The sequence below is a fragment of the Cariama cristata genome, unplaced genomic scaffold (assembly GCF_000690535.1).
Source record: "Cariama cristata isolate BGI_N322 unplaced genomic scaffold, ASM69053v1 scaffold22011, whole genome shotgun sequence".
In the NCBI taxonomy this organism is placed as follows: domain Eukaryota; kingdom Metazoa; phylum Chordata; class Aves; order Cariamiformes; family Cariamidae; genus Cariama; species Cariama cristata.
This window is the reverse complement of record NW_009600259.1, coordinates 25,985-36,527: the sequence shown is the minus strand read 5'-3', so window position 1 is coordinate 36,527 and position 10,543 is coordinate 25,985. Positions and strand designations below refer to the sequence as shown.

Here is a 10,543-nt window from a genome sequence, read left to right as displayed (position 1 = left end):
TGGCCAACCCCACTCTGGATCGGGTCCCCACCGCCTCCACACATCTCCCAGCGTGGGTGGCTAGGGCTGCTCTGAGCTGGGGACGAAGGAAGAGCCAGCTTCTCCCATCTCTGCCCAGGCTGACCTGGGTCACCACGGCTTCCCCTGGGACCCTGAGCCCCGGGGTCCGTAGCCATCCTGCTCTTGCTGGACACCTCCTTGCCCATCCTGTGCATTGGATCTCGGTGCCAAAGGGAGACACATGATGTTTTGGCGCACAGTGAGTGTTGTCTGAGACCTCCTCCCTTTTAGCAAATATTCTGCTTATGTTCCTTTAGCAAATATTCTGCTCCCCAGTGTTTTCCACAGAGTGATAGATTGGAGCAAGCGCTCCCCAGCCCTTGCCACCCACTGGCTGTCTTTCCTAGCTAGACGGTCATCTCCGTGAGCCAGGAGCTGTCTCGTTACCTCTCCCTTAACCCAGCTGTGCCATTTGAGACCCTACAGGGATGCTGCAAGCGAGAGGAGGCACCCACAGAGCTCCTGGGGCCCCCCATCACCCACACCCCCTTGCAGAAGGACCCTCCAGCCACTGGAAACCATGCGGTGCTCCTGCTGCTCCCGGAGCTGAGCATCCCCACCGGCCGAGGCTGGTCCCTCGCCTCCCATCGGGTTTGTTTGTTTGTTTGCGTAGCACCAGCTCGAAGGGGGCAGGAGGGAGAGAGGGAGGGAAAGCACCAAGGAGAAGACGTGCGGATTCATTTTGAGGCTTCATAATGGTACATTTACACACCACGTTGCCTAAGGAAATTGGGTAGACGAATGCCTGGTCATGCTGCCAGTGCACCAGGTTAACTCCCAGGATTTAGCTTATATCATTTCACGAGAGCGTTTATGGCCTTTACTGTGTTTATTCCCAGGTGCTCTTTGGCACTGCTGCATCCCCGGCTTCTTTTGTGTATGCACACGTGTGTGTAGATTTTCAAATAAAATAACACATCTATTCAGACCTGGTCCACATTAAATATTTATTACCTGCAATTTGTGCATATGTGTTTGATAAATGGGCATAAGGGGAGGGGAGGAGAAGGGGAAGCCGGAGCTCAGATGCAAAGAAAGCATCGGCTTTGTCCTGGAATTTCTCCAGGGGATGGCACTGGAGAGAGGTGTCCGGCGAGCGCTTCCTTTGGGTCTGTTTTCAGGCTTTTTGGACAAGGTCCAGGCTGGTGAAATGGCTGTGTGCTTTGGTGCTCAAATGACAAGTTCCTTCTCCAGGGACAGGCACGCCGTGATGAGGTTTCTGCTGGGCCGTGGCTGAGCGTGGATGCTGCCGGCCGTACCCCACACCCTCCAGCTAAATAGGAACCCCCGTATCTCCCTGTTCCTGACTTTCTGTCCCGTTGGCACTCAGAAACTTGTCTGAAACAGTGCTGGATCTCGGGGTTGTTGTTCAGGACTTGGGTCTACCGAATTCACCTGTTTCCCTTTATATGTTCAGCAAGCTTAAATAAAACCAGTGTATTCCAGCCCATGAAAGAGGCTGGGTGGCTGGCTGCAGAATGGGAAATGCAGGTACCCAAGTGACGTGTTAGAGCGAGGAAATTCCGTCTTAAAAATGATGCCCAGCATCGTCGGAGCAGAATGATGACACTTTTGCGGACGTGGTGCCTACAACAGGCTCTGGAGATGGAGGAGCTATTGTGGAAAGAGAACAGGTCCCCGTGGGGCCGTGCTCTGGCTCATCCCCGTGTCCTCTGCACTCCAGCCCCTCTTTACAGGTGCAAAGAAATCTGTTTTGGTGGCGGTTTGGAGCAGCCTTACCTCCTGGTAACCTGGAGATGCTCTTTGCCTGCCCTGAACAGGGCATGGCATGCAAGCTGGGTCCTTGGTTTCTGCAGATCTCCTAAAGGACTGAGAAACATAGCACTTATATTAAAGAAGTTTTTTGCTTTGTTAAGGTTTGCAACTGGAAAGGATGACCCTTGAAATCCAAGCTGAGTTTTCAGCTGTTACTGGGTGCTTTGGACATGGGGCTGACAGGGAAGCAGGATGGCCACAAGGATACCACTCACCTTAGTCCTCAGCACTGGGAAGGCTGCAACATGGGTCTGCAACTGGTAGTGCTGTGGTTTGTGATAAAATAATGGTTCCTCCCTTGATCTCACAGTGTCTTTGCTTTTCCCTCTCTAATCCACAGCACCTTTGGAGAGCTGAAGACCGTCCGGCTGCCCAAGAAAATGGCAGGAACAGGATCCCACCGGGGCTTTGGGTTTGTGGATTTCCTGACCAAGCAGGATGCCAAGGTGAGATGTCGTCCTCCTCCTCTGGCACTCTCCTAGCCTGGTCTGGGAGCAGAAGGTGAGGAAGGGAACCTGGAGGCTCTGTCCCACTGAGCCTTAGCCCAGATTTGGGACAGGCCGTTACCAGTCACCAGCAAAGCTGCACTGAGGCTAAAGCTCCCGTGTGGGCAACCGTGGGAGGTTACACGACAGAAACTGCAACCTAAACCGTAATGGGTGTAAGTTTGGTGCAACTGATAAAATGGCTAAAAATTCCTGTAATGTAGGAGGACAGGGGCTTATTTTTCAGGTTTGTCAGAAGCAAGGTGAGAAGGGATGGTTTTGACCCAATGTTAACACATCAGGAAACCTGACTACGTGTCCCACCTCCACCACTGCCTTGGTTTTAGGGGAATTTTGGATATTGTGGCTGTTTACTGGTCTGTAAACTACGCAAGGCCCATGTTCACCAGTTCCTCCGTGTGTTTTGAGACCCCCCGTGTGAGCAGCCTTACCCTGGGATTTTTCAGATAGCGAGTGTAACAGAAAAGCAGTGGTTGTGAATTGGTCGAAAGGATGAAGGGGCCTATATGAGGGATGGGGACAGACTTTTTAGCAGGGCCTGCTGTGACAGGACAAGGGGTAATGGTTTTAAACTAAAAGAGGGTAGATTTAGACTTGACATAAGGAAAAAATTTTTTACAATGAGGGTGGTGAAGCACTGGAACAGGTTGCCCAGAGAGGCGGTGGAAGCCCCATCCCTGGAGGCATTCAAGGTCAGGCTGGATGGGGCTCTGAGCAACCTTATCTAGTTGGAGACATCCCTGCTCACTGCAGGGGGGTTGGACTAGATGACCTTCAAAGGTCCCTTCCAACCCAAATGATTCTATGATTCTATGGGCAAGCAGAGAGAAAGGTCTGTGTCTGCTTTGCCTTGCTGAACACAAGAACAAAGATCAAGATCTGTAATGCAGTCATTGTCTCGGTCCAAAGAGGGGACCTAGCTGTGCTGGGTTGGCCAAGGATTCTTTCTCAGAGTGGTCTCCGCTGGCTGTTTGACAGCAATATGGAAAATGTCAGTAGCAGGCAGCTGTGCCAGGGAAACCCCTTTCTCAGCACCAAGAGCTGAGCTCCTGAAGCCTGCAGGTTGAAAGCACATTGTGCTTTAACCAAAAAATGCAAAACCCGTCATTCCGATATCTTAACATTTTTGCAATCTGTATGCACTTTATGCTGCAAAATACCCCATAGCATTTTAAGCCAGGATAGGTGGCTGTTCAAAATGCTCTGGTCTATTATTTTTCTTAAAACTTTCCTATATATTTAAGCTCCATATTTGCAGAAGAAACAAGGGGATTATAGGGTGTCGGATAGTATTCTGCTCTTACTCTTTGCCAGAGGTTTAGGAGCAGGCTGGCCCAGGCGTGGTCTCTCGTGCATTGCCAGAGGAGGGTCCTTGGCCCTGCTGTTAAGCTGCTGCGTGGACACTCCCAGCACTGGAGCACTGCGGGTTTCGTCCCCACTGCTGGCTCCTGGCGATTTGCACAGTATCTGGAAGAGGAATGGCTATGGGCACAAGCTGAGGGATGTTATTGCTGAAGGGAAGGGACTACATAGCTCCACTGACTCCCTGAGACTCCAAATTTTCAAGACCGTGAGTGGAGATGAAGGAGAGAGGAGGGGGGAGCAAGCGTAGCCTGTGTTTATGTTTTTGGACAGGATTCATTGATCCGGGATCACAAGGGACTATTAGATCATCCGTTCCAGTCTGACCTCCCGTATAACACAGTACATAGAGTTTCTTTGTTAGTCCTGTATTGATCCTAATTCAAGCTTCCTTCCGCTCAGCATTTGTCCTCCCCTTGGGGGCCGGCTCCCTGGGCAGCGTGGGGTGCAGTGAGCCCCCCAGGAGTGTGATTCCTGTCCCTGCACAGTGAGCTGTGCCTGTGGCTCTGCTGAAACCCCAGCTCTGGGCAGCTTTACTTTAACCTCTGCTTCACCCCAGCGTCGTTCAGGCTTTATTCCTCATTTTTGAATTAATCTTTTCCTAAGGAAACTTTAAGCATTTGATGGAAAGGTGCATACAGGGACCTGACTGCTTCTTTACTCAGTTTGCTCAGTTTGGGGGTGAATGAGACAGCACCCGTTTTCTGCTTGGTTTTTGGAGGAAACAAGGCACAGGCTTAGTGTCTGCCTCCCATCCCTCCTCAGCCCCTTGGGGACCTGCTGGCTGATTCCAGCTGCACTGGAGAAATGGAGATCCCAGCGGTAGGAAACCCATCGCCCAGCTGGAGGGGAGGGAGCCGGGCAGGGTGCTTGCTGGGAGCACCGCTCCCAAAACTGGCAGGGTCCGCAGGAGGGGAGCGTGGGGGGGGGTTCGCCCGGGGGAAAAGGGGGCGGGGGGGGGGGTTCTTCTTTTCCAGCAAAGCAGCTCTTCTTCCTTCTTCTTCGTATTTTTTTTTTCTTCCACCCTCATCTCTTTGAGGGATTTAATTGTCTCACAAGTGGCACATCAAGTACACTCCATTGGCCGTCTGGAAAAGGATGCGCTGTGTATTGATGAATAGGATCCTGAATATTGTAAACACGGACATAATTGGCTTAGAGTTTATTGCTAAGTGAAATGAGAGGGGAGGGGAGTGGGCCTGGAGACCTCTGAGCTGAATAGCTGTGACTGTCAACGACGTTTTTGCTCAGAGTGGTAATCTGGAAATCGCTTATAAGCGTCTTATAAAACATGATGGTTTTGTAATAGAATAGTTAGGGTGGTTTTGTTGGGCATTTAAAGCCTGTGACCTTCTGTGTTTGTCTTTTTCTCTGAGCAATCGCGGCTGCTGTGCGAGCACATACGGAGATTTTCCGAAGCCAGGACATAGATGTGGGGCTCCCCCTCCAAACTCCCCAATGCTGTGCCTGCGGACCTGTCCTGTTGGGCTGGGTTTCATCCCCTTGGCCTCCCCTGATGCTCTGCCACCTGCTCAAGGAGAGCCAGCCCTGCCAAAAGGTGCTGTCAGGGGAGGGATGAGCACCCGAGCTGCACTCATCAGGCAGCGGGTCCCCTTGCCTGTCGGGGAGGTGACGTTCAGGCAGGACATGGGATGCTGGTGGTGGTAGCATCTTCTCCCCATCATCTGCTCGTCCTTCAGAGCCCCAGACTCATGCCTGGCTTTCCCACGGTGACGTCTGCAGCTGGGGCTGTCCCTTGGGTCGTTTGACGGCTCCCAGGGTGATGGATGGACCTCAACTGGGAGTGTTACACCACCATCAGATGAAATTAGCCGCCCTCTCTCTTCCGTGTCGTGAGCATTTAACAGATTACAGCACGTACACGTGCGAAGCCAGGAAATGGGGAGGAACCTCTGTCAAAGACAGCAGCGGGAGGGACAAAGTAATATTCACAGCGAGTTTGTATGCCCACGGATCAAGCCTTTGGTTTTAAATCTCCAGTGCCAGCTGACCAGTAGCTGGAAGCGCATGAAAGTTAGGGGATGAGAAGGGGAGCATTGATTTGCTGGCAATAACAAGTTAACTCCAGTTAAGGAAGCATTAACCATTTGATGTGTTTCCTGACGTTCCCTGTGCAGAATTGTTGTGGCATTGTTTTTATTTTTGAACTATTAACTGGAAACTGAGTTTCCACTTTTCTCCCCTGTTGATATAAAAATACATCTGGTCTCCAAATAGAAATTGCCCATTCGGGAAAGACAGTCAACCCTTTAAAAATGCATGCAAACGGAAGGAAAAATCCTTGTGTGCAGCTGGCATCGCAGAGAGCATCCTCAGTTGGGACCGGTTCTTGCGAGGAAGGGAAATTTATCAATCTCCTAATGTTGTTGACCCTTTGTCCCTCTAATGACTCCAGCCCGGAGGCTCTTCGGCTTGAGTATTTAATAGGGCAAGGGGGAATCTGTAGGCAGAGCAGCACTGTCCTCCAAATTAATACGGCATTTAGGAATGGAGCCGTAGCTCTCGGGGGTGACAGACGCAATGGTCCGGTCTCTTGATCTCTGCCTTTCCAACGCCCCAGCGCAGCAGGCTCTGCTCCAAAACAGTGTCTGTCTTGTCCCAGCAGCCTGGGCTTCGTGTGAGTTTATCGGCCACCCCTTAATTTTGCAATTCCCTTTCTGAATCCCACAAACATTTTTAAGCTGCTCTTTCAGCCTCTCTCCTTCCTCTCTCCGCTTTTCCCTGCTCTGTTTGCCTCTCCATCCGCTGTCAGGGCTCTAGCCCTGCCTAAGCTGTACTCGGAGCTAGCGACAAAATCCTGCCGCACTGAACCATGACGTTAAGCTCGAACCAAACTGCAACATCATACTCAGAAGGGTTCAGAAATGACATTTTTGAGCATACTCACATCCTTTTTTCTAGGGGGAAAAGGCCATAGAATTTTCATGCAACCCCTAAAGCATTTGGAAAGCAAAAGAGACTTGTGAGGAGGTTTGCCAGGGCTCTTCAGCTTTCGGTGTTACCTGGCAGCGGGTGTATTGCCAAATGCAGCAGCTTTAATGAAATCCTTTCTTGGCATTTGAGGACACTGAGCCTTGTGTGGTGGAGGCTCCCCTTTTCTTCGAGGTGTAGGATGATGCGAAGCTGTGGTAATTAGAAGTCTTTTCCGGTGAGTCTCTCTCTCGGATGAGCAGTCACCACACCTCTCTTTATCCCTGGTTCGGATACAGCTGAACAAACCTCTGGTCATTCGATGCTTTGGTCTTCAGAGGAGGTGTCCTGGGAAGGCAGATGCCCAGGTGGAGGAGCTGCACCCCGAGAATAGCTCCTGCCTCCAGCCCCACTTTCGTTGAAAGCCAGCCTGCTTGTCCTTATTTCATCTTTCTCATGTAATTAAAATATATTTTCTCCCTACCTATCTTTTCATTTGGAATAGCAGCAGTGGCAAATTTCCTCCTCTCGCTGGAAGATTTCCAGCAATGCGGATGGGGATGGCATTTCTCCCCTTCATCCCTTTGTCTTTTACATCATTGGTACTTTCTCCTTTTCTCCCCTGAAAAAGTCTTAATTCCTCTCAGAGCAATGAAGAGCTAAGTTTTATTTTTTAGCTCGTTTCCAAAGGAAGTGGCATTCACATCTTTTTCACCTGAAACGCACGGCGTCTCTTCTGCAGCCCCAGCTCCAAGAGCCCATCTGGAAGACGGGGCCGTGGGGAGTAGAGGTCCCAGCACAGCCTTTCCTGCGTGGGCTGGAGCAGCGGTGGGTTGAAGGGGTCCCCACAACTTCCCTCCGGCATCCTGAGCTTTGCTTCATCCTGGGTGCAAAACAGCTCATTTTGGGAGTGCGTTTGGCTGGGAAGGGCCAATGTCACCAGGCTGCTGGCAGATGCGTCTCTCCCAGCGGGTTTCTTTCATGCAACGCAACTTGATGGCAGCATCTGCCTTCCCTCTTGCTCCATCATCTTTCCCAGTGCTGCCTGTAAAACCGGAGGATGCTTCATCCCGGACTGAGTGTGTGCCCGGCGGGGCATGGAAGCAATCCTGCAACGAGGAGGATGTGGCAGAGCGAGTGGCTCGGAGGATGAGAGCCCACCAAGCACCGCGCGTTGCACCGTGATCATGGACCTGTTCAGCATGGTCTGCCCTCCTCCGTGACCCGCTGCGGAGTGCAGCGAGGTTGCTGGGGCTGTATACTGTCTTCCAACCTTCCTCTTCCATGTGCTGCAGGAAGTGAGAAATTTAAAAGTATAAATTAACAAATGAGACCCGGTGATTAGAGCTGCAGTTGTTTGCCAGGCTTTGGAAATGGCTCTTTGTGCCAGCGTAAACAGCCATCGCAACTCCCTACCGCCACCTCCCCCGGAGTGTTTATTTAAGCCAACACATTGCTCTGCTAATTGGATACCATTCCAAGTGAAGATAGGCCTTTAAAACAACAGCAGCAGCAAATAAAAACAGCTGTAGCTGCAAAAACACCAGCCAGGCTTGCAGCCCTCTGGAGAGGAATGTGCCCCCCAAAAAGGAGGCAGCCTGCCCTGCCGGGGTCAGCCCCGGGGAGCTGGCGAAGGTGGGGAATCTCAGCGATGCTACAGAGCTGGTGCTTCTCGTTTCTCTTTTTTATGATGAATGAGAGCTATATGAGTGAAAGGGAGTCGGAAGGAGGGGAAAACGCAGGTTACCAAGTGCTGGTTACTGGAAATGGGGGGGCGGGGGTTATGTTTCGTAACCCGGTGGCTCAGATGGAGTCCTGGCTGCCGAGGAGTGGTCGTGGGCAGCCAAAGCCTTTTGCAGGAGGAGCCCCTCTGCCCTGAGACGTGACATTGGGGACAACCGCAGTGCTTCACAATTGCCATTTAGCAAACGGCTCAGAGGAGAGGTCTGGGCTTCTCCAGGACAACTTTGGTGCTGGTTTGGGGGCCTCCAGATGGGAGGACCCATCCCTGTCGGACAGCGAGGGGTGTTTCGGTAGTCCTATAGCTGCCGTAGTTGTGCCAGGGATGTGAGTTTGCAGAGCTCATAACCTGACTTAATCCCAGCCTTAGCTGGGGTTTTTACAAGAGTATTTTGGGCTCCTTTTCTCTACCTCTATGCCCAACCGTGTGTCACGTTGCTGTGGAGCACTTTCTGGGCCCCTGGGGATGAAAGTAATTTGACTAGTGTGTTTGTGTATTTGCATTATGAGCCAAATGCTCCTCAGTCCTGAATTTCCTTGAAAGTCTGTGGGAAATAAAGACAGTGTCAACCTTCCCGGGATGACGTCGTCGTTTCCTGAATGCTTCTGCTGGTTGCCTACAGGCATAGAAAGCTGTCTGAGCTACTGTGCTGGCCGGCAGGCTTGTATTCCACATCAGCGAGAGATTATAGCTGTGCGGATGTTCTTAAGCAGGATCTAACAATGAGGAAACCTCTGGATTTCCATAACATAGCAAACCACCATAGGCGAAGAGGACTTCTGGCTCTGCCGCATTTGCTGCTACTATGGCCAACGTCACCAAGTGGTTGGTGAGAGGAAGGTGGCTTTCCCCGGCGAGCTTCTGCTTCTTCAAACTTGTTGCCCCTGAGCCGAAAGCAACCTCTCTGCTCACATTACAGCTGTGCTTTACCGCATCCAGCAGAGAAGAGGGTGGATGGAGACTCGTGGGGTTGCTCTACCCGTCCTAACCCAGCGCTGCCCGTGAGGACCCTGGTTTGCAGTTGACCCACCTGGGTCTGCCCCAAGTCCCGGCAGACTTTCTGGGCTGCAGCTTTCCTGGCTCAGGTGTGGTCCCAGGGTGATGCAAGGCTGCCGCCAACCTTGAGCTGCTTGCTGTGCTGGATTTCAGCCTGCTCCCCAGCGAGCAGCAGCAACCCACAGGAATGGTGATGGGTATTTGTTCTGTTGCAAGTAGGTAGAAGATAAATGATCGAGTCAAAGCCACTGATGGGGATGAATCCTGCCCCATCAGAGCAAAGTGCTCAAAGTGGAATGTTCTCTGGTGGCCTTTTAGATTCAGAGCAGAGGGAGGGACATCTTTGCTTTTCCTCATGTGAGCCTGTTTTTGTTTTCTCCCTTATTATTGTTTTTTTCTCTTAATTCTGCAGAAAGCATTCAACGCCTTGTGCCACAGCACACATTTGTACGGCCGGAGGCTGGTGTTGGAGTGGGCAGACACGGAGGAGACGGTGGAGGCCCTGAGACGGAAAACAGCGGACCATTTCCACGGTAACGTAGCAGCATCCTTCTGGCCTGTCAATACAGCCCCGGCTGGCACTATCCCATCTGGCACACACTGCCGGTCCACCCCAGCCCTTTCTCCACCACTGCCGGCTTGCCGGAGCTGGCAGGTAGATGCTGGAGCCTGACGATGCAAGTGCAGGGGGAAGCGGGAGGCGTCCAGGCCACAGCTTTGTCTGACAGCTCTCGGTGTGCTTGTGAGCCGGTTAACTCTCCGTGTGCTGGCACTGCCAAGGCACCTTGATGCCGCCTGCCAGCTGCGACGCTTTTGCTCTGTCCGCCTGCACCCCAGGGTGCTCCGTAGTTGGGGACAGGCTCCGTGCATGCAGCACACAGCGTAAAAAGGACAAATAATTTGGCCGTCGGTTGAGATGCGGAGCGGACTGTTTGGATCAGGTTCCCGAGAATGACAGCTCTGCAGATAACAGCACTGCAGGCTCCTATTGACAGCCATCGACGGGCACAAATGCATTGCTTGGCAAATATTTATGTAAGAAGGGCTCCCCTGGGCTGGAGGGCTAAGCTGGAGATCAATGCTCTTCCTCCTGCATCCTCTCCCAGCCTCCCCTCTCCATCACGCACATGCCCATCGCCCGGGGGGTTGGCATAAGCAGTTCTGGGGCTGC

General features: G+C 52.1%; 1 protein-coding gene across 1 annotated transcript in view; it reads left to right on the top strand.

Annotated features, from left to right (window-relative positions):
• Window positions 1-10,543, top strand: part of RBM19 (RNA binding motif protein 19) — a 61,258-nt gene that overhangs the window by 43,631 nt on the left and 7,084 nt on the right. Inside the window, exons 22-23 of the mRNA XM_009709977.1 lie at window positions 2,177-2,282; window positions 9,785-9,905. Coding sequence (XP_009708279.1) covers window positions 2,177-2,282; window positions 9,785-9,905 — 227 coding nt within the window. The remainder of the gene's footprint in view (window positions 1-2,176; window positions 2,283-9,784; window positions 9,906-10,543) is intronic.